The sequence below is a fragment of the Alosa alosa genome, chromosome 11, assembly GCF_017589495.1.
Source record: "Alosa alosa isolate M-15738 ecotype Scorff River chromosome 11, AALO_Geno_1.1, whole genome shotgun sequence".
NCBI lineage: Eukaryota > Metazoa > Chordata > Actinopteri > Clupeiformes > Clupeidae > Alosa > Alosa alosa.
This window is the reverse complement of record NC_063199.1, coordinates 6,154,720-6,178,805: the sequence shown is the minus strand read 5'-3', so window position 1 is coordinate 6,178,805 and position 24,086 is coordinate 6,154,720. Positions and strand designations below refer to the sequence as shown.

The 24,086-nt window shown below is 42.0% G+C and overlaps 3 protein-coding genes across 4 annotated transcripts in view; 1 reads left to right on the top strand and 2 right to left on the bottom strand.

The window, feature by feature from the left end:
• Window positions 1–7,092, top strand: part of LOC125303508 (FERM domain-containing protein 5) — a 105,834-nt gene extending 98,742 nt beyond the window's left edge. For both annotated transcript variants that reach the window (XM_048257285.1, XM_048257284.1), the window contains exon 14: window positions 1,107–7,092. In XM_048257285.1, coding sequence (XP_048113242.1) covers window positions 1,107–1,711 — 605 coding nt within the window. In that variant the 3' untranslated portion in view covers window positions 1,712–7,092. The remainder of the gene's footprint in view (window positions 1–1,106) is intronic.
• A 260-nt stretch (window positions 7,093–7,352) lies between these two features.
• On the bottom strand, window positions 7,353–18,964 carry blm (BLM RecQ like helicase). The gene is given in 23 exon segments (XM_048257889.1): window positions 7,353–7,814; window positions 8,019–8,220; window positions 8,898–9,020; window positions 9,289–9,484; window positions 10,143–10,342; window positions 10,768–10,912; window positions 11,192–11,382; window positions 12,023–12,218; window positions 12,899–13,059; window positions 13,424–13,530; window positions 13,862–14,010; window positions 14,249–14,347; window positions 14,767–14,880; window positions 15,070–15,188; window positions 15,351–15,527; window positions 15,844–15,914; window positions 15,916–16,638; window positions 16,801–16,933; window positions 17,065–17,153; window positions 17,285–17,399; window positions 17,562–18,300; window positions 18,391–18,451; window positions 18,668–18,964. Coding segments are annotated over 23 exon segments (4,458 nt in total). The 5' UTR covers window positions 18,763–18,964; the 3' UTR covers window positions 7,353–7,561.
• Window positions 18,965–19,441: 477 nt separating this feature from the next.
• Window positions 19,442–23,967, bottom strand: ctsh (cathepsin H; the record flags this gene model as incomplete). Its single annotated transcript, XM_048257164.1, has 12 exons — window positions 19,442–19,844; window positions 19,977–20,102; window positions 20,584–20,690; window positions 20,819–20,887; window positions 21,541–21,622; window positions 21,747–21,802; window positions 22,187–22,273; window positions 22,624–22,728; window positions 22,842–22,912; window positions 23,033–23,138; window positions 23,454–23,485; window positions 23,844–23,967. Coding segments are annotated over 12 exons (1,035 nt in total), but the record flags the coding sequence as incomplete, so codon positions are not given.
• Window positions 23,968–24,086: the final 119 nt, after the last annotated feature.

Here is a 24,086-nt window from a genome sequence, read left to right as displayed (position 1 = left end):
TTCAATACCAGCACAGAAGTGCTAACTGTTACTGACACCTCTCTGTGTTGTCTTTCCTCCACATAAGATGTTCTTAGCAGATTGCCGGTCAGTCGGTGGTGTAGACGTCGGCTCAGAGCAGGGAGTTTGCCCTGAGGGCTGGTGGATGAGTGTCTGTCTCTTCACATTATCGCCCAGTCTGACGAGTAGAGGGCCCCAAGTAAAACGCTTAGTCCCTGGGGGACCCATGATCAGGTTTCCCCTCTCTCGCTGGAGCCTGTTTGTCTGCTCCTTGTACAGTAACTGGTCCCTAATAGATCTCCCATTACACTCATTCCCTCGGCCCAGTTAGTGTCTGTTTAACCTACACTGGGGGGACTAGCAATGTGAAGAGATGCAGTTCTCCTGATTATGACAAGTACCTGTCCATGCCATGCTTTTGCTATATCCATGTGTAAGGCCAGCTGATGGGGGGTCGAGAAGACACCAGCTCATCAGTGTGAACTAGGCCTACAGAATTTCACGGTTTACAATGTTGTTGTTAAAGTTGTTGTATGTAAAAATGTTTATTCATTTAAAAAACTAAAAAACGATTTAGTAAAAATATCAATGGAAATGATGATATTTGAAGGAATGACAGTTTAGATGTAATGTCAAAAGTACTATGTTCGGACACAGTCAACTAGATTTTCAAATCTAATTGCTCTCCTGCTTCTTGCAGTATCTTGACCAAACATTTTGGTTGTCTTTGTGATTGAGATGTGTTGACAAACTTTGTGAAACACTGCCCACAAAATGCATGGAGTATGAAATTATATTTGGCTTGAGAGCAGATTGCTAGCCAAGACAGCATACAGTAGCACCTTTACAATATATTTAGTTGCATTCTAATGTATAAGAGGGTTTCTTTTCCCATGCATATTCTATCTGTACTATACATAGTTTACACACAACAGCCACTGCAGACCGATGACCCTTAAGTGAGTCCACACAATCCTGTGAAGCCCTTGGCACTTGTAACTTTCTTCTCTAGTTTCCACCTCAGTAACATAGAATTCCCCATGTTGTTTTCTTATACTCTCTTACCCCTGCCCCCCAACCCCCACCCCACCCCACCCCCTCACCAGGTCTGGAGTCCCTCCGTGACAGTGCCCATTCCACGCCAGTGCGTTCCGTCTCCCACGGCGACTCCTTCATGACCCGCTCGCGCAGTCAGGCGATGGAGGCCAGCGGCGGCAGTGGCGAGGCGGTCATCTCGGACGAGGCCTACTGCCCATCGGACAGCGTGCTGCCCACGCCGGTGGCCGAGCACAGCATGGAGCTGGCCGTCTCGCGCCAGGTCAACGGTGCCCCCTGCAGCATCGAGGAGGAGAAGGAGTCGGAGGCCGGCACCCCGTCCATGGGCGAGACGGGCGACCTCGGGCCGGACGGTAGGGCCCTGGTGTCCGGGCTGGGCGCGGGGGTGGGCCTCTCCTCGCTCAGCGAAGCGGAACAGGTGAATAAGTTTGTTTTAAGTGTCCTCCGCCTGCTCCTTGTGACCATAGGGCTCCTCTTTGTCTTGCTTCTCCTCCTCATCATCCTCACCGAGTCCGACCTTGACATTGCATTTTTACGTGATATCCGCCAGACGCCCGAGTTTGAACAGTTCCATTACGAATACTTTTGTCCCCTCAGGCGGTGGTTTGCCTGCAAGCTCCGCTGGGTGGGCGGGCTGCTCATTAACGACAAGTGAGCGTGTGCGGCCCTCGGGGGTTGGAGGCGCGGCACGGCGCGGCGCGCACCCAGCCCGTAAAGCGTAGCGAGCCCGTTGGTGGGGGGTGGAGAAGACACTAAACGCAGCGCCGGAGAGATGGAGGGGGAACTCCCATCCCCGTCCCGTCCCGTCCCATCCCGCTCTGCTCCGTCTGTCCCAACCTTCGGCTTCTCTCATGATCCGTCCTGCAGACTCGCGGCCCCCTCTCTCTCCTCTCTCCACAACGGACTGCCGACGCTGCACCAGGAGCTCACCATTTTTCTCCTTTTTCGTTTTTTGTCTCCCCCCCACCACCACCCCACCTCTTGCGTTTTGTTCTCCTTCGTTTGTTGGTTTTTTACACTCTTCCAGTTTTACGTTTCTCCCCCGTCTTTTTTTCCGTTTGAATTTTCTTTAATAAAGACAGAGGATGATTTTTTTTTCATGTTTTTTCCCCCTCTGTTGGGATTTCAGGTCATTGCAGGCATTTTATTTTTACAGAAAAAGAGAAAAAAATATGAAGAAACCATAAAACTTACAAAGAACTAAAGAGTGCACTGTTCCTGTATAGGGATGAAATATTTTTGTTGCAACATGAGACAGTTGCCTTCATTTGCTATTTATTGTTTTGAGTATAACTGAGAAATGACATATTTAAAGAATGTGATGTGAGAAGGGTGGTCATGTTGGTGTTTGGTGAAGAGAAGCAGAGAAAAGGAATGGGGAAAGTGGATGATTGAGGCCATTTTCTTTTCTTGTAGAAGGTGCATCTTTTACCATCAGTCACTCATGGCAGCTGAACGTTTTTCTCTGTGAACAAGGCTGTTACGTAGGGAAGCATACAATATAAATAACTGCAAATAACTCGACAATTAACACAAATGTACTAAATTATTACACTTGGACACAACATTGTGAGAGCTGTGAGACTGTGCACGTTGTCTGAAGAGAAGTTAATGGCCAGGGTCAGGACGTAAGAAGGGATAGTTTGAGTGCTTTGAGAGCAGTTGGTTTTTGAGTATTGTTTAGAAGAGGGAATTGAGCATCACATATACTTTTCTAGGAATATATTTATGTGTAAGTGGTAGCAAGCTGTGGAGTAGAATTATTATTTTATTTTTTTTAAGTAAAGGGTTTTATAAAGGATACCATAAAATAAAGCAGTAACAATGGTGTTATGTGATAATTGTTAGAGAAGTGAATATGGTCGGTCTCTTGAAAACACCTAGCACCCATAGATCCAACCTAGCTAGATGTGCAATATTGTATAGTGATGGTTTTTTTAGAGGAATATTTCAATCAATTCTGAAGGTGTGCATTTGCGTTAGCTTTGATTTTTTTCTTTCATTTTCACTCTTATTGTCCTCATTATGATAGGACTTTTTGAATTTGAGAGATGACTCCTTGTATAAAGAATGAATGGTTTGTTTCAATTCCATATCAGACATTGCTCCTGAGTTTGTACTTTGTGAATACCATGCTACTATTAATTATTAGAATACAATAACAATGCTGTACTTTTTTGTACAAAGTAGTTAGTTTCCTAATATATTGACAGTTTTTTCCATGTATATTTTAACAGAACTGAAATGTTATTTTGTTATTGAAGATTAAATTATACCTTTTTTTAGCTCCGTGTTTCAGGTGAGTTGTAGAGTTTATGGAATAATTGGATGGAATGATATTTAACAAGGCAAAAAGGACAGATTTTCTTTTCTCCCTGGTCCACCTCTCACCAACCAACCTCTGTTTCGAGCCAGCAGTGACACAGTTCTCTCTGTATGCCAGACATGCAAGTGGTGGCCTAAAATAAAAACGTCATAGCGACAGAGCAGACAGAAAGTTTAGCTGTCCAATGAACACAGCTTAAGCAGCAATCAAAAGAAAAAGAAATCAACCAGTTCTGGACAGAGAGAGAGAGATATAGAGAGAAAAAGAGAGAGAGATAGAAAGAGAGAGAGAGAGAGAGAGGGTTTGGGCTATCAGGTGCCAAAGTGCTGTCAGCTTTTGGTTGATACCTCAGTGCTGTGATTTGGCTGCTGGTTGATCGTGATTGCTGAACTGATGGATGAAAGACAAATCTGTTTAAACGTGTCTACTCCCAGTGTAAAAGTGTGTGTGTGTGTGTGTGTGTGTGTGTGTGTGTGTGTGTGTGAGGTTGAGAGCAATTTTTGAGTTATACGTGTAGCCCCCCCTAAAATCTGTTTTATGTGAGTGTGTTTAACTTAAAAGCTTAATTTAATGTGGAACACAGACAGAAAAAGGAAGATTTGTTAGGTCTTATTTTTGAAATAGGGAAGACTGGGACACAAGGAGATATAAAGACTAGTGGGTGGAGAAGAAAAAAGGGCGATTCGGGAACAAGGGACATGAGAGGAATGATTTTATGCCACTAAAGGCACAGGGCCTACAACTGAGATAGGAGGTACAGGAAATTAGGTCTCAATCTGTACACTGTGACTGACACACGTCTCGTCCAATAAGCCTCTGTCAATCCTCCTGTTGGGTCTGCAAAAGTTAGCACAGTTTAGATGGCGTGGTTGCAGCACGCTACAGCAACAGTAGATTCCTGAAGTACTAGGATGCCACTCATGTAGTCTTGGTCTAACAGCATTGTTTTAAACATGATACCCACCTGTTTCTGCCATCCCAGTGTGCTATCAGTGGGTCTGTGTATAAATAACAATGACCGTCTCAACCAGTAATGCATAGCAACAGTCAACATTTATGCTAGTCTAAATGCTAATCCATTACACAGCACACTACGGGCGACATCAGTACAAAGGCACTTGCAGTGTCAGGTGGGGCCTGCGAGCTATGTGTCCTTGCGGTTTGATGTCGCCTCGGTCTGTCTTAAAGGTTCAAACTTTGGTGGACGTCTATTATAGACCCTCATTCTGCCCACAAGACTTCAGCACCTATTCTGTTACAGGGCTATCTCAGCTACAACAACAATTAACCATATTGTTTTTAACAACTGTTTCTGTGACCTGCTGAAGGGAAGAAAAGTTGTATTGCACAATATGTGCTTTAGGTTTGTGATATGCTGTAAGGACTGTACACGCCACAGGAGATGAAAACCTCTACAGAGATTCGTGAGACAAACGTGCATGCTTCTTACTTTTTAAAGTATCATGCATGCATATCCAACAGCAAGTGCAACAGCAGAATGGCTTGGGGATGGTTTGAATCCAACAGACTGCAAATTAAGACAATGGTGTCTTAACATGACATTTGTGTATTATTTATATTTGCTTATGTTTTTCCCTTTCTTGATGGACAATAAAAACTGGATTGTATTTTGGTTTGTTTTCCAATGGGTGAGATTTGGTAATATCAATATGGTCAGCATTGTAATTCATTTTACAGCATAATGTAGCTTCAATGATCCTTCCATGCATGCACAAAACTAAAGGCAGCACCATTCAACCAGCAATAATTTGAAATGTAAAAGGGAAATTCAATAATCTGCATTGTAAAAGGGTATCCACAAAGAATTGTACAAACATCTGAGTTTCGTAATGAATTAATAGCAGCTGTGGAATCAGATTACTTGATTTTCTTGTCATGTGGAGTCATTTTTGTCTGATCATTTCAATGCACAGCCTTGAGCTTAATACACTGTTCCAAAACTAATAATAATGATTTTTATATGAAGACAATACTGGTAATTGTAAAAGTGGATACAATATTGAATTACTCCCCAAAATATTTGCTACATTTTGTACACATTTCGCTCCTATATCTTCCCTATTTGACAATTCTGTCCATGTTTTTGTTGTTCCCGTGTGTGACCAGCAAACTCTGCCTCTACCTGAATCTCTCCAAAACTTTTCCAAACGGGCAAGTGACAGGTTCTAAGAACTAAGGTGCAATACCCGCATTCTTTGCTGTGCTGCAGAAACACCCTGGCTCTCTGTCTGTGGAGCTCTGGCATGCCACGCTGTGTAGTGTCCTGGCATTCTTGTCCTGATAAGAATGTCACGCAGTGTGTGTGGCATTCCTGAGGATGCCCATTGGGCCAGCCATGAGTCAGATGGTCAAGTGTAATCGGTTGTCTTCATCGGCTGTTCTTGCAGTAAAAGTATGGAGGTGGGGACACAACAAAACAATAAGAACGTGTCCCTTCGAATCTGGTCCGTTTCCATGGTAACACTATTATTTATTTCATTAGATTTTTTTGTTTTGTTTTGTCCTGGTCTTCCTCTTGGGAGCTGGTGGTAGTACTTTGTGTGGAAGCTGAACCTGCCTCTGGCTACCTGTGTGTAAAACAGTATGATAAAAGGGGGAAAGTGAATAATGACTGAAGTTACACCATATGCTACAAACCATATGCTGGCAATCATTCTGCCAGAGTGCTTTCATCAGCTGGTTCTATAGAGCACTGAACTGCATTGCAGCTAGTGTGGCCCCATGGCACACAAAAAGTAACAGGGTGGAAGAAATCATTTGTAATGCTGTGGGTATATATGGGTTGAAATGTACGTCTCATTTCATTTCAGTTTGTATCCACTGGGTCTTGGATGTATTAAAGCAAACTTGGCTTTATATGTACAGGCCTACCTAAAACTGCCTTCTTTTTCACCACCAGCTTAATACAAGTTTTACTTATGTGTGTGTGTGTGTGTGTTTGTATGTATGTATGTGTGGTTATGATCAAGTGGTTGTACTGTACAACAGCTGAATCCTGTGTAACTGCTATTGTCGACCACTGATCTAAACACATCACATGACACACACCACTCTAGTCAAAGTGGCCAGCAGACATCTCTGCTCCTGGAGAGGGATTCCAACCCTGAGGAAGGCAACCGACGAGTGGGGAAACCACACGTTCACATACAGTACATGTTTATTTATTTCTCTGTAGTTTCTCATGGCCATTTATCCCGTCATCAAGTCTCTGTGCCCTTCTCTCCATCTGCCCAGAAACTGAAAGACTGAAATGAAATCAGTAATTGTAACTTGCTTCTACTCAATGTATTGTGCTTCTGTCACTTCTACCAACCCCTACCCTCCCCCCATTCCCCCCCTAAACACACTCTCTCTTCAACAGCTATGTGCGCATACACACACATGCCCAGAATGTGTTGGTGCATAGCTGTGCCCTAGACATGTTTTATGTATTTCTGTATTCTGCATCTTTTTAAACTTGGGATTGGAGGCTGCTGTTTAGTTACTTAATATATAAATAGATATACACATATATACAAATTTATGTGCCAAATCCAGTTCCTGTTGAGTCTGACTCATTCCAAGACCATCTTTGTACTGTAGGAAACCTTCTATACGAAACGGTATGAAATATTGTTTCTCTGATAGTCCCTTGTAACTGGTGCCATGGAAATATTCAAACTTGAAATAAACATCAAAAAGTGTTTAAAGAGGAGGCATGTTGTGGTTTATGTATGTAACATACCTCAGATGAAATGTTACGGACCATAATTTCTGTTGATTGTACCTTTATTTTCTACAGCATATCAAATTGACTGCAGGGTAAGGTTTTGTTTGAGGTCAGGTTAGAGTTATTTCCAGTATCTGATGAATCTAAAAATGTACTTTTGGTCCAAATGTTAACATAAAACATTTGTATACTGACTCTGTGGCAGGTTATCCTTTGTAATTAATGAAAAGCACAGCACAATGATTCTTATTCAAATTTAATTCATTTAATGACAGTTGAAGCTTAAAACTATTCAACTTTATAACTTAAATTACCTTTCAACAAAAGAACAAACAGATATCCTGAACACAGGACCACACATACAAAAATATAAAGTACAAACAATGTTTATCTAACAAATATTACACATATTTACACCTAGCAGTCAGCTCATTGCTGGATAACTGAGGTCAGTGAAACAGCTCCCTCTTCAGGGCATGTGGGAAAAGACAGGTTTGAGGAAGGGGCGTGCCGCACTCTGGAGGTGCTGGCATGGCCATGAAGCCCGGTCTCCGGCCTGCTGGGGCCGCCTGCGGAGCACTGCTTGTGCTCCCTCGGCCAGATGCACCTCGGCCTGCTGCCCCTCGGCCTCGAGATTTATAAGCACCCCTGCTGCTGCTGCTGTAGGAGCCAGAGGAGCTCCAGGAGCTGTTGCTGTACCCCCTGCACAGAGAGACAGAAGAGAAGAGGAGGAGAGACAAGTATGGAGACAAAAGCAAGAAGGCACAGATCAAATGAGAAAGAAACAGGTGAGAATAAATCTCCATAAATTAATTTCCAATGAAGGTGAGAAAAAGGCTAACATTGGCTAATCACTTCTGCTAAATTAATGAGAATGGGGTCCCTGACTGCCGAAAGAACGCTCACCCTTTGGCAGAGGAGCTCTGGTTCTGGTAGCCTCCTCTTCTCCTCTTGGGTTTCCTGGAGTATCCTGCCTTTTTCCTCTTCCCCCCTCGGCTGTTGCCCCGGAAGTAGGTCGAAGAATCGTCTTCCTCGTCCTCATCCTCGTCCATCTCGTGGCGACCCTGCGCCGTGTCGATCCAGCCGGAACTCTCCGGCTCCTCCTCGACTGATGGGGAGAGGGAGACTAATCAGACACGCCATCCCATTCGGAGTACTTCTCTACTTACAACACTTATCTTGAGTGCACTCATGATAACAGTAAAAAAGTTGAGTGTGGTACACCAAACACTTTTGACCCTCAACGGTCGCTATCTTTGCTATATAGCGGAAGGAGAGGGAGCATTTTGAAACTTGTGATAATGGCTTCCAGATGTACAAGCAAGTTATAACATTAAATTGTTTTGACAAAGTACGATTATGTCACTGTTGAATAGAAGACACCAGCAACATTATGTCTGAATGTTGAGATAGTAATTTCCACTAAGTGCATCGAGCTGGTGTTCGATTTTGAGATAACACACTACCCTGTTGACATTCACACACTACGCAAATAAACACATAGTGCAGACAGCGCACTGCTGATAGAAGTAGGCTGAATGGCACGCAGTGGAAGTCTGAATCACACAGAGTTGATGGCCAAATGAAACTAATGGTAATCATGCACACAGCTAGAGACAGACATATTTATTGCCTCCCTCTGAATGACTAAAGATGAGGAATATGGATCACTGTTTGCCTTGCCTGATATTACGGTAGAGCAATGATTGATGATAATGATGTATTAATGCATGGCCACTGCAGTAGGGCCTGTAGCCATATGTGTGTATGTACTGTGCATCTCACCAGGGAGCTGCCACTCGGAGTACTTCTGCAGTAGCTCGATGAGTTCTGCTCCGTACTTCTCCAGCTTGTCCTCCGTCACGCCGTCAATCTGCAGCAACACGTCGGGGTCCGCAGACAGCGTCTCTGCAACCGCGGAGACAGCCAATCAGTAACAAGCAAGATTCACAACACGTTAAAAGATCCATGAGACACGAAAGTCACTCATCAGGCTTCCCCAAAACAATGCAATATCCACAATACCTGCTTTCAAATACACCAGTGCTTGAGCACAGTGCATTCCATACCAGTAGGCATTTGGAGTATGTGACAGCCAGGTTTGAGTTAAAACAGAGCAAGTGGAGGGGAAGTGTTATAAATATAAGCTAATGGTCTTTAAAGGTAGCCAACCCACCAGCGATCTTCTTGAGCGTGGCAGTGGAGAAGATGTTGTAGTAGTGGATGCCAAAGATCTTGCCCAGCTTCTTGCACAGGTCGTTGAGCTCCTCTAGGCATTTCTGCACCATCTCCTCCCTCTTGGAGACATTCTTGGTGACCGCCGCCTTGTGCTTCCTGATGCTGGAGGCATTCTCTGTCTCGTAGAATTCCACCTGAAATACCACACAATAGCACAGGAACTCTTAAGGGTCATTTACACCAAGAACGATAACTATAAACAAATAACTATGAAACAAATATTATTCTGAAGCCAATTTGATGGTAAACAAACTTATAAAAGGGGAATCGTTCACCTAGCATAGCCATAGAGAACGATAACTATAAACAAATATTGTTCTCGTTAATATGAATGACGACGTTCCTTTTACCTTAATATAACCTCTATGAAGCCAATTTGATGGTAAACAAACTTATAAAAGGGGAATCGTTCACCTAGCATAGCCATAGAGCATAGCTGTAGCGAGTCGCTACTGAGAGAACCAGCAATGCAACTTCAAGAACTGCCGATCTGGAGACATCTTGCGAGAATCGTGAAACATTAGGCTACCTTGTCATATAGCTCTTTGGAGATTTTTTGCCTGTTGTTAGTTCTTTGCTTACACAACAAAAGCATGTTCATTGTGTACAGGGGTAACAAGCCATGGGAAGTAGGCTATTTACAACAATTTTATTCATACCTGAAACTGCATAGTATACCTTTAAGTTATCTTTTAGAATGACACATAGGACAAACCAGCTGTAGATACACTGTAGATTTCCTTGTCCGTCATAAGTAACTGACTGCGACCAACTCTGGCTGTCCTTTCTCACCTGCATGTAGCCACCCAGGACATTCATGGCCTTCTGGCCAGCGGAGATGTAGGCCACGGCCTGTCCGTTATTCGTGATGTACAGATCCTCCTCCAAGATGTTGTCCAGCACCAGCTTCTTGAAGAGACGGTCTGCGTTGTGTCGAGTGTAGGCAGCGCCGATCCCAAACATCCCTGTCTGGACACGGGCACTCTTATGACCTGGGGAGACCAATGTGGTTTCAGACTAGATTCAACTTGTCTACAGGAAGAGTGTGGTTACAAAACGCTATAAATCCATTTGTGAAAACTTTAATAAGTCATGTTATTTAATTGTGTATTTCAGGATTATCAATAATATTGCTATTCTGTTTCAACTGAGTAAAGATAAATCAAATAAGAATACCCAATTGCATTTCCATTGAAATTACTTGGAAAACAAATTAATTTATGAAAATTCATTAAAATGGAGGATATAGCAATTTGGAACCAAACTCTTCATATATAGCACACTTTATGTCGCATGCAATTGTGTTGCAAGAAAGAAGTTATGACAGGATGGCCACAATCCGCTGGTTATGGCACAGTTACAGTACATCCTATATTAAGCCTCTTGCAGTTATCGGAGGTTAAATAAAGGTACTTACCGATGAAGATGTCCACCAACATGTTCAGGGTCAGTCGGCTCTGCTGAGCAGATTTGTTGTAGCGGTTGCCCACTTTCTCACAGTTCTCCTGCACAAACTTCACAATCTTCTTCACATCTTCGGTCACATTTCTCACCTTGTATTTCTGGATGAAAAATTGCAGGCAAGGCCAAAGGGCACAATCAGAACCGCAGAACTACCTTGCAACTTCACATCAAATAAAGACACTGCTCAGCCAAACAAAAACATAAAACAAAAATGTGTCAGACTACAAAATTACTACCAAAGAACTATGGATTATTTTGCGTTTTAACTAAATAAAAGATGTGGGCTGGACCCTGCATCACTGTCCAAATTCTGGTCCAGCGTCATAAAAAGAGGACCATTTGAGTAAGGGGCTCATCAGGGGCAGACAGACACTCACATTTGGTCTAGAGCAGTTGTCACATATGACCTCAGGGTGCTCCGTGCAGAAGCTCTTGTTGAAATTGTGCTCGCCGAAGTAAGCCAGCAGCTGGATGCGCCTGCACTCAGCCATGTTCTCACAGAAGTGCACCATGCTGTGCAGGTTGTTGAAGTGGGTGGCTCTGGCCTGCCGGTTCCCATCCTTGTCCACTACAGGGGCAGGTGCAAATGGACAATGAAGATACATTTGTTAAGTTTTAAGTTGAAATAAAATCTGTCAAGACAAATACTTGATACTGACCATCAAAGGTCTGCCTTGAGAAAACATGCAAAAGGAATCCAATCTAGAGCTCGCTAAAAGCCTTCACAAAAGGCCGCAAACAGAGACACGTGGGAAGAGAGGATAAGATGATCTACATTCAAACCTTCTTTATACAATGCAATGGTGCTCTGCTCTCAATTCATTGTAACCAAATGGGCATAGCCTCGATCAGCAGTGAGCTTTGTTACGATCAACCACTGAAATTCCAGTGAGTTGTTTCCAGCTGTATCTTCATAATGGGGCCTGGGGGCCATAATGGCCTACTGGTTAGCACTTCGGACTTGTAACCGGAGGGTTGCCGGTTCGAACCCCGACCAGTAGGCACGGCAGAAGAGCAAGGCACCTAACCCCTCACTGATCCCCGAGTGCCGCTGTTGTTGCAGGCAGCTCACTGCGCCGGATTAGACTTAGAGACCAAATTTCCCTCACGGGATCAAAAAAGTATATATATACTTTTGTATATATTATATTTAAACCTAGCACCTGGCTATCCACCCCCCGCCCACCCCAAAAAAGGAAGATCCGTACTGGTGAGGAGCCTCTTGATGCGGATGACGTCATTGTAGGAGTAGAAGAGCACACACTCGGAGATGTCTCCATCTCTGCCCGCCCTGCCTGACTCCTGGTAGTAGCCCTCCACAGACTTGGGAAGGCTGGCATGGATGACGTAGCGCACGTCCGGCTTGTCTATGCCCATGCCAAAGGCAATGGTGGCACAGATGACCTGAAAAGTGGGCAACAGTTGAAGGATGTAATATGTACAAATCATCTACAAATAAAACGGGTGCTCAACTTGATAATGTAATAATAGTGTAATTCTGAAGGGAAAATATATGCATTCTCTAAGGCCTGTTTACTGTTTTTGTTTGTGCATTTATTCATTTGGGTTTAATTTTTCATGGGGAGGTACTACAAATAAAATGGAAAGTGTTGTTGTCTGTGTAGAAACATCTTTATAATCTAGCTGCTTTCTGGTTTTCTGGGAGCAGGGCATGAATACTCAATAACTAATTTCTGCCTTTGATGTATCTTTTATCCTGCACCTGTGCTAAGTTATGTGGCAGGTGTATGTTGTTCATAATTTACCCCTGGATCTGCGAATCCACACCCAATTCCAAAAATACAATTAATCTATCTGATTAAAGAATTGCTATTCACAATTTCAAACAAAGACAAAGTAAAGTAGAGTTAGTAGTCCACTATTTGTATGGACATTGTAAACACCACTGCAGTTTAAGGCCCCCTAGTGGTAAAATATATATCTCTTTATGTGCATTTCATACAACTGATGATTCAGTCACATTTTTACAAACTTTCAAGATTATTCCCAGGACACCTGAATGAAACAGGTCATAAAGGGTGAGAAAGTCCCAATCAGGTGGTTGAGAGGGGCACATGGCTCACCTGGCAGCCGTCCTGGTTGATCCACTTGCTCTGGACATACTCTCGATCACTGTCGTTCAGGCCCGCATGGTACGCCAGGGCGGCAATGCCCGCTCTCTGGAGACTCTCTGCCATGGCATCGCAGTCATTCCTCGACAAGCAGTACACTATGCCAGAGCCACCTACAGGCCAAGGAAGCCAAAATAAGTCACACGCACATATGCCACAACGGAGCACTAACATTGACAACATATACAATACAATATACAATATAATATGCATCAAACAGGTTTTACTTAGATAGTTTGCCTACATGAAGACTTTATAGATCATCTGTAGAGATTAAAGTTCAAATACTTCTTAAACAATTATTGAACATTACCTTGAGCAAACCCAACCCCTAACCATACATTTTAGTTAACAAAGCATGAACAATTTGAGCATCTGTAGATAGTCTAAAGGGGACTATCCAGGTAAAGGGTGACCAAAAACAAATGTGCAGAAAGTACAGCAATTTACATAAAGGAAGGAAATGAGGTTACTCACGTGGGTAGTGTTTCTTGATCCATTCTTTACAATCCTCATCAACCTTCTTGGGCTTTTTGGGTAGTACCGTATACTTCAAGTTGTGTCGATTAAAACTCATGTTAAAGCTGTTTTAACACAGATAGATAATGTGCTATTCAGCCAAGAGATTTACTAAAGCATTTTTTACTAAAGCAGCAAGTTTACATTTACAAGAAGAGACTGAAAAGATGTTTTTCTGGATGTTGTAAATCATGTCAAAATATTGTTTTGATTCAGCCATAAGGTGGGATAATAAATGAACATAAACAGTTACCACTGGGAAATAACTGTGATGAAATAAAATCTCAGATACTCTAATTTTGCTATCCATCTATAACAACTAGAATATGTGAGGAAATGTCAGAAATGACAAAACCACACAACAGTATGTGTGCTGGGCCATGCTGTGGTACATACACCTGTGGGGAGCTCATCTGCAGCTGGTTGAGGATGTCCTTCTGCACACGCGGTGTCGCTGTGGCTGTCAGAGCCATGATGGGCACCCTGGGAAATTTCTGCCGCAGCTCATTCAGACGCTTGTAGTCTGGTCGGAAGTCATGACCCCACTAAGTGAAGAAAGCAAAAGTGCGTGAGAAACTATATGGACTAAGGGTCAGACTAGACAGATGATTGTTTCTTAAAGTAGACTTTGTGTTGATTCAAGATCATGTCACGGGAGGGACGTGGCTGCGAGTAAAATATTTTCAAGCACAATTCATTTTCATTTTCAAGCAAACCAAATTTCACACAATTAGAATTTAAGAGGTGCTATGATTTGTGTTTTCCTCAAGCAAGCTTTCATACCTGACTGACACAATGTGCCTCGTCAATGACAAAGCGTGAGAGGAGGCTCCTCTCAAACAGGTTCTGCAGCGCACTGATCATCCTGCCACTCGCGGAGACCTGAGGAGAGACAAATGTCCGCTTGTCAAGACCAAATGACCGCACGCCATGTCTTCCCCAGAATAACACAGCAAAGCATTTAGGAATCACAACTGCTCTCTTCAATCCTGTCGTGGAAACTCAGTTATGGTTGAGCACCAGCTGGATTAGATGGATAATTTGGTCAAGACACTGCAATTAGAAACCACCTTGCAAAATACCATCCCAGGAAGACCGCAGAGCTCTCAGTGTGTGCGTGTGTGTGTGTGTGTGTGTGTGTGTGTGTGTGTGTGTGTGTGTGTGTGTGTGTCTGTGCGTCTGTCTGGTCTTGAGTCATCAGTGATCCCCCAACTCACCTTCTCTGATGTGTGTGTGTGAGTGTGTGTGTGTGTGTCTGTGCGTCTGTCTGGTCTTGAGTCATCAGTGATCCCCCAACTCACCTTCTCTGGCGTGGCGTAGAGCAGCTTAATGACTGGGTCCTTCTTGGACAGCTGCATGTAGATGCGGTTGACCTCGGTGTCCTTCTTGTCCCCAGACAGACTGGAGGCTGGGATCTACACAGGTGACAGGACAGGAGAATGATGAAAAGTTGAAAGCATTATGTATGCCTGCCTATTCCTACACATTTGATCATCTATATTTGTAACCCATCCTTCTGTGTTCAGCACATAGTACAGAATCAAACAGCCTATTCCTATACCATACCAACAGTGTGGTATGAATGATGATTATTGATGTCTTACACCCAAGGTGGTGAGCTTCTGCAGCTGATCTACAATCAGTGAGCGCAGTGGTGAGATCACCACGGTAACACCTGATGACACACATGCAGGCAGCTGGTAGCACAGACTTTTACCTCCTCCTTCAAACCAAAACAAAGCAACACATTACACATTGATACCGTTTTTTTTCCATACTACTAACCATGTAAATATGGAAAGTACGATGATCATGTTGTCACTTGAGTTATCTGACTAAACCGCAAAACATGAAGCTAATTTGCAGCTGCTTATGTGTGACAGACCTGTAGGCATCAAGACAAACGTGTCTTGGCCCAGTAGAGAAGCATTGATGGCCTCCAGCTGGTTGAAGCGGAACTGGTGCAGTCCAAACCTTTTGTGGAAGATCTTCATCATCTCTGCCGAGTGGGGGAAGCTGAAGCCCCTGAACCGGTCATGGGCCGGGTTACGGTAATTAGGCTCTGTGTGAGAGGACACATGAAAACAACATTTGTGTGCCTCTCAGTTTCAATGTAAAATGTGGAAAAGAGGAGTCCTGTCTAGCTTTTATTTTATATAACAATATTGTCACAAAAGGGATTTAGAATCACAGGAACAAACAGACAAAAGACCTCAAAACACCAATTCATTGTAAAAATAAAATATATAACCAAAAGGATAAGGATCGCACAAACAGCAAGGTGTATTTGCTGTGTAAACATCTTGAAAGCTTAACAAAGAGACATTGAGTGAAGGGGCCTCAAGAGATTTAATTTTTTATCCTGTTCTTGAACTCACCTGGAGAAGAGGGCTTGGATGGTTTAAGAGCAGGGGCAGGGCTCGGCGTGGAGACTGCGCTTCTGGCTCGGTGTGGACTTCACTGGCCCTCCCTCCCGTATTGCAGAGACGAATGAAGTGGAAGTCCGATTGGAAGTGGAGGTGCTCGTAGTCGGAGGTTCGTCAAAATATTCCGGAATGTCTGCCTCATCAAACTCATCAATGTCAAAGTCGTCAATGTAGAAGTCGTCCCCATCTGCGTCTGTCCAGTTATTTATGTGACTGGACGACTGCCTGCTGTCCCCCACTCTTTTTTCTGCGGTCACCTTAGGTCCACTAGCTGGCTTCTTGGGGGAGTAAAACAAGGCCTCTGGTTCGTCATCTTCTACTATCTGAACATCAGACTGCTGGGAAGATGGCCTCGAGAAGCAGTCATCATTCTGGTCATTACTGCTCCAAAAGTTGAAATTGCTGGAGCGCTTATCCTTTTTCTCCTCGGTGAAAGTGGGTTTGGTGGAGGACGCTGAGGGTCTCCAGGAGGAGCCTGGAGTCTGGACATCGCTGATGAGGCAGCTGGAGTCTTCAAAGACACTGCTGTTATAATCCACCGGCATGACAGAGGAGATGGACTTCCTGAATAGGAACTCTGTCTTGGAACTGTTCTTGATCTCCTCATAGAAAGGTGACGTTGTTGACTTCAGACTGGGTGTGGTGTCAAAAGCAGAACTTTGCCGGAATGATGCCTTGGGCAAGGGTGTTATTCCTTTGTCTGAAACGGATGTTCTAGGCATACCTCCATTAGCAAGAATTCTTTTCCTAGGAAGAAATGTACCACATTGTTAACACTAAGCAAGTTTTCCAAGTGACAGAAAATCTAATTTCCATCTTTGGACTACAACTACTAATTTGCAACTGAACGAAAATCTACAAGGCCTACTCCTAGAGAGTTAATGTAGAGCGACTCCAGACTCTGCTCACCTCTGAGCTCGCTGTAGAAGAAGATCAGTGCCACAGCTTAGGCCAATCAACTCATGTTCGGGGATGGTGTCCACCAGTCGACAAATAGTTTCCATAATGCTGAAGAGTGCATCGTCTGATTTAGCATAAGGCCCTGACAAAACAGAATAATACAATGAGAGATCACTTAAATGTATTTTTTCCAGCCGGAAAAGAAAATATGTTGATAATATACAGTAATAATATGATATAAAATGTTGTGGGTGATTGCAGTAACATGCATACCCTTGGTATCTTTGGACTGGACGTCAGTGACTCCAAACAGACTTCCGACAGACTCTCTGTGGGGCAAGAGACTTCGGGGACTTGTTTTGCTGTACCACACATTTTCAACATGATTAGAATAAGCATAAGTATGAAGTCTTGGAGGAAGGATAAGTGCTACACACAATATAGCTCAGCCGATTGATCAAGATGACATGATGAAATATTAACTGTGATTTACCTCAGAGAGGGCCTCTCATCCTTGGGTGGTGATGGTGGTATGAAGTCCATATCCCTTGACTCCAACTTGTCATCATTGTGCAGGACATCTGGGTCAATGCAGTCAATTTGTGTATCTGTCATTTTAAAATAAACCAACTTGCCATGAATTCAAAAGTACAGGCTTAATAAAATGTCCTGTACCACTGTTAACATCAAACACTGACAATCTTCTGAACATGCCACAAAATACATTTCAATTTCAACCATTCAACAACATTGCACAATATTGTACCAACCTTGAATGCAAATAGAGTCATCTTCTGTAAATTTGTCTGATGGCCCAGCCTCAACTTCAGCCTCGTCCTCGCTGTCGCTCAACACAGCCAGTTTCTTCTGGACTGACCGGTGTCTTTTTATGACCTTCACTGACGAATCTCCTGGGTCAGTCTCTTCCAGTTGAGGATGAGTGTTATTCTTTATAGCCCTGCAAAGGATCTCAAAGGTGGAGTCAGGATCTTTCCCAGATGGGGGAATTTCAGGTGAACCGCCATGGCTGCTGATGACACTGTGTCGCTCTGTGTTGGTGGTTTTACAAACTGGTCTTCTGTCACCTTCAGTTTCTCTGTCTTTACCCAATTCGGCATCACATTCATGTGATAGCTTTACTGGTAATGCATGGCCTGGGGATTCCGTTTTTCTTTTGACTGGAGTGTCCCCTGGTTCAGCGCTGGGGGGGTGCAAAGCCCTCAATAATGTTGCAGGGCTTGGAGACACAGTACTCCCCTTGACTGGAGTCTCAAAGTCATCAAAGTCATCCCAGTCGTCATTGTGGATGCCAAAAGAACTGTCCAGCAAAGACGTTTTGTTAACTGAAGCTTTTTCATCTTGCTTGACCGGTGCTGTGGAGAGTTTGGAAGCTGTCTGGTCTAAGATGGACTTGTTCACTGCAAATGGGTTTGGTGGAAGAGTAATGGCTTGTGGTTTGCTTTTCAGGTTAGCCGAGAGGAAGGTGAATTTTGGAGTTGGCCTATCAGTCTTGGTTGAAAACGTCAAATGGGGTTTGGTTACAGCACTGTTATGGGAAATATTGACATTCCTGTTTGCTAGACCACTTGAGTCCGTTACCTTTGATGCACCTTCAGTGTTGGAGCTGGACGAAGCTGACTTCTTTTTGAAAGTAAAAACCCTAGGAGTAATGATATAATATAATTTCAGCAAGCGATATCAAATGTGTCTAAATACCTAAGTAAGCCATGCTCTCTTCAACCTTAAACGTCAGTTAGTTAGCAGTCATGTTTCCATAACAAATGTACTATTCGCCATGAAGTTATATTTTTAAGACCCCTTCATTAGGTACATTAACCTAGCTATCGCTAGGAAAGTTTGCAGCTAGCACACTTACCCAGGTTTAGGTTTGGCCAGTGACAATTTGCTCTGAACAGCATGATTGTGTCGCTCAAGTTGCTCCTTCAAATTATTCTGCGGAATGCTCGGCATTACTATTCACACAAATGCTACCCTATCACATGGGGAAAAAACAACTACTTTCTTAAGTTAACGTTAATAACAACACCAGCTAGCTAACCACGGCTAGTTAGCTAAGTTACCTAGCTGAATTCATCCAAAGAATGACTAATAAGAGAGTAACGTTAGCCTGCATAGCTGAATGCGTGGTTTTCAGTGATGATTTATCAATCTAACTATGATTTATCAATCCAAACATCCCATCTGAATCATACCACTGCAGTCCAGTACAAACACAAATCTATATCGACCTATCCTGACAGTTGATACTCAGTCTTCTTCTTCTTCTTCTTCTTCTTTTTTATAAACACCGCCACCATGAACTGATTTCAAATGGTCATCCCTACACTTTCCTAAATTCTTTAAATGCAGTTACCTTCAAAAAGAAAACAAACACAAATCATTCAAATTTAATGTCATCGACCAAGTTGTGAGATAAATCTTTGTCTGGCTTGATGGTACTCAGGACAAAACATAATTTTTATGGTCCTTGACTATTACAATATTCACACATTCCCTTAGTCTTAAGTCAACTCCCATTGGTGAAGAAAAGTATTTTCTTTTTGCGCAGTTAGGAACCACAAATGATTAGAATACAATACTGCCACCATCAGAGCTGGAGTGTGAAGTGACGCGACATGAACTCACAGCACAAAGTGAACGGTCTTTAATTAGAATACAATTACATGTTTAATAATAAAACACATCTTGCAGTCAAACCACGCTTCATTTACATGTTTAGACCAACAGTTTAGAACAGATCTAAAATCCAAACTGTATCAATGCAAAGGCGAAGTAATGTGCAGATTAAAATCAACCTGTAGTATTATATCAGGAATTGCAATTGCAATCAAGCATTGCAATAATGTCTAGACTAAAGCATTTGTGCATTAGCATGTCAAACTTGTGCTGCACAGTGTTATCCCTTTAAGTCCTCTTCTGAGTCCTGGGCCGATAGCCTACTGTTCACTCTGATCTATTTCATTCACACCACAGGGTAAGAAGCACAAGCTGCCAGGCCACACATGTTCTTTCCTCGCTCAATGTAGAAGTACCTGTGAACATAGAACCAGCACATCTTTAAGGCAATTTATTGTCTGCAAAACACATTCTATAGTAAGCAGTGTTATGGGTGAAGTAAGGTTCTGATGGATGAAGTTAATGATTGTAATTTCTTCCAGACATACCCATCTATTCCCCATTCAGCTCCCCAGGAGTTCTTGACGATCCAGTAAGGAAGTCCATTCTCCTCCCCATAGCCTACGGCCAACACCGCATGATTCACCATGTCGGTAGTGTTGTGACACTTAGTGCTGCAATCATTTACAGAAAAACAGGTCAGTAGATTATCACGGGTAGCTTATGCCTGGTGGTCATATCTAGTCATCACATGTGGAAGATTGTCGAGTTACAGACTTAAAATCCAACGCACAAACAAAGGCTGCATTTTTGCTTCAATGTCAAGTGAAATGACAGAGCATCTGTGTAGCCTGTGCCACTTTTACTGGTGTACAGTATACACACTAGTGTGCACAATGGTAGATAGACATTCAGCCTCTTGCACACTGACATTTACATGTAAATAGAATGGTCAAAGCATGTTGCATATCATCAGGGCGTTGCCCAAACATTATGGATGGATTGATTTTGTAGGACTGGAAATCTTTCTTTCCTTAAAAATAGATAGCAAGTATAATACAGTGTACAAATGTGCCATGTAATGCTTTATTGTAAAAACATGAATACATTAGTTAAAGTGACACAAATCTCTACTAAACAGGGACATGAGCTTACCTTGTATAAACACCACTTTTGTAGTGCATGAAATCACCAGTTACCTCATAGGCAAAGCTGACAGGATTGTGATTGGCAACTGCATCCACCATCTCCATCTCTTCATACTAGGACAGCCACAAATCAAGTGTTAGTAAGTGCAAGGTTCCATTCTTATCTTGCTTTTATTACGATTTTATATATTTTATTTTCATGATTTTATATTAATATTGTTTTATAAAATTTGAGGGCTCACCTTTGTTATGTTGACCACATCCTTCACAAAAGCAGCAGCCAGATCAGGTTTAAATCTACAGTCTTTATCCTGCAAGAAGTAGTAATGTTCTATGACTATGAGACCATAGTTTTTGCATTTACATTTTGACATTACATGTACAGTACATCTATTTATTTATCAGATAGATAGATAGATAGATAGATAGATACTTTATTGATCCCCAGGGGAAATTCAAGGTCCCAGCAGCATACATACAAGACAAACACATTCTTTAACAGCAGAAGAGTAATTAAAGTATATAATATAAAAACACAACTAAGCAGTAAGGACAGTAGAAGATAAAGAATATGCTAAATATACTAAAATACAAATTATACTAAAAATACAATATATAAAAAATACTAAAATACAAATAACACAAATTAATAACTAAATCTAAATCAATTCTAAAAACAGTATCCACATAGTGGTGATTAATAAATCAGAGTGTGAGAGCCTGTGATTCTCTGTGCATAGTAAGGTATGGTAAGGTGCTCTAAGGTGCTCTGTGTGAATGAGTGTCATGGTGGTAGTAGTATCAGACCTGAAAGTGTCATGTAAAATGCAATGAGTCATAAAATTATATGACTGGGTCATTCTGAGTGTGTTGTGTACAGTGTGGTGTTTGTTGCACCAGCTGAACTACAAAAGAATCTTGAATAGCATGCTGTGTGGTTATGTTTTAATGTTTTGGCACTCACAACACCATCATAAGGGTAGTCATCTTCTGTCATCAATCCTTTATTATACATGATGTACTCGAAAGCTTGACTGGGAAGTCCACTGTGAAGTCATATGATCATAATGAGTGTTTTTCTGACCGTTTACACCCTCGGATTTATGGCACCGTGACAACCTTTTGTTGTACATTAACTGTAATATTCAGCAAATCAGTTTAGCAACTTACCCATTGCAGCCATGGTTGTTGAAGGCCTGGGCACAGTCTACCAACTGTTGCTCAGACTGAAAGGCAAAGGGTTAGATATTAGTCAGACATTCACATTTAAATATTCATTCTGTATGCATTTTTACCTATAAAGCTCTAAAAATGATCAGTCTAGTCAGCTCTAAAACTTAGTGTTGCCACAGTACTATTCTGCTCTACCAGATGAGTACAAAAACACAGGAACAGTAAGGACCCAGAATATCTTATGAAGTGCTTGTACATATTATATACAATAAAATATACAATGTATATGTATATGTATATGTATATATATATATATATATATATATATATATATATATATATATATATATATATATATATATATGGATTTCTCACATTTATTGTACAACAAACATAAACAGGCGCAAGAAGCAGAAAAGACATGTCGATCATCTCACCAGATACAGTAGCTTTCCAGTGGAAATAGCAGTTACAGATTCCAAACAGCCTGTGGTTGAGAATGTCCAACAGCTTCCACAGCCCCCCTTAAAGGATCAAAATGCATACCAAACATATTCCACATATTAATCAATACCATGGTATATTTAAACATATTCCATATCTCATCACAAAAAGACAGCACCTGAGGCTATATGGAAATTGTCTTAATGTTACCCTGTGGCTCAATGTCATAAGTATGCAAACATTTTGATTTCAAGTCAAGCCGAGTCAGTGACAGTTACCTTTGATGCATTGTGCATTTGATTTAATGAGATACATTTAGTGAGTGCACACAAACAGTGCACAACATGCTAACACAACAGTGATTGAACAGAACCTCATCAAGGGATCCTTTGTCCCAGCCCCAGTCGGTCAAATTTGACCCTCTTATTACCTGATTCTTTACATGTGTCACATAATTCCCCTTGTTCCTCCAGTCAATAGAATCAGGATAAGGTCCCTTTCCTCTTGCATGGTTCCCGTGAGTGGCAGAGCAGTTCTGAATACAGAAGTACAAAACTGTATCCAAAGCACAGACCAAATAAAATACAGACTGACTGTACTGTAGATACAGTAGGTAGGACCTACAACTCAGACAGACACCACACCAACCTGGGGTTCTTTCAAGAGGAAGTACTTCCGGAAATCAGCAAAGGTCATATCAGAGAACTGGTTCAGCCCCACTGCATAAATGGAGACATAATAAACTTGATCCGTTGCAGTGTACGTTGTTGTCTTACACTATCTGCTACCACATGATTGTCTTGAAATACAATTTTGTAAGTGTATGTTACTAGGCTTACTTGTGAATGTGTGATTCCCTGCATTATGGGTCTCAATCACCTTCTTGTTCTCAGTGAAAACCTTCAGACGCTGGTAATACTCAATTAAGTCATATTTTTTGTTGTACTGTAACAATAAAAAGGGTGACATTGCAATGCTGGTGCAACAGACAATAAGAATTTTAAAGAAATTGATTCAGTGGTATTATGATATAGATCCAATATGTACTGAGGTCTAGTAGCAATGAAAGTAAAGCTGAGAATTATATGATGGGATTATCCTGTCCCAAAATGTAATTACATAGCCTAATCGAATACCTGAAGATTGAATTGGTATGACTCAGTGATTTATTTGTTATAGCCTAGGCCATAGCACTTAATTGTAGATCCTCGGGAAGTCCCTGGTGCCAGGCCAATGGAATCGCATGTTACAATATCTTACCTTGGATATCCATATCTTGAAGTCATATTCCTCTGTAATAAAAAAAAAAAGGGTTTTGGAACTTTGTATTTCATAGTTCATAGGCCTAAATAAGAACTACAGCCCACATCAAACATGTCGATTTGAGATAGTGAGTTGAGTAGCCTGGGCATACATAATAGCCACTCTCCTAGGCTACTCTTACCTTAACTCACATAGAAACGGAATGTTTCAAGCGGTTATAAGCTACCTGACAACTGAAAGAATCATTCAATATGATAATCTTGCATTCATTAAATGTAGCCTACCGACCAATTAGAGAAAAACTGCCATTATATCAATATTCAATTTGTTGCCCTGTCTAAATCCGTAGCCTACTAATTCGTCATTCTTAGTATCGACTTTACTTACCCTCTGCTGTTACAGGTGTAGAAAAGAGACTTTCCACACTGCAAAAAGTATCACAAACACTGCCGTCCACATCTCGACAGACACAAATGAACAATACTATCACGCCTGATTTTATATCAGCTTGTCACATGATGCGTGATTATTGTCACATCCCCGTAACAATCTCGGATGGATGTCACTGACAAAATGTAGGCCTGTTCCTGAAGACCTAATCTTAAACTACTGGCAAATAACTATATGAAT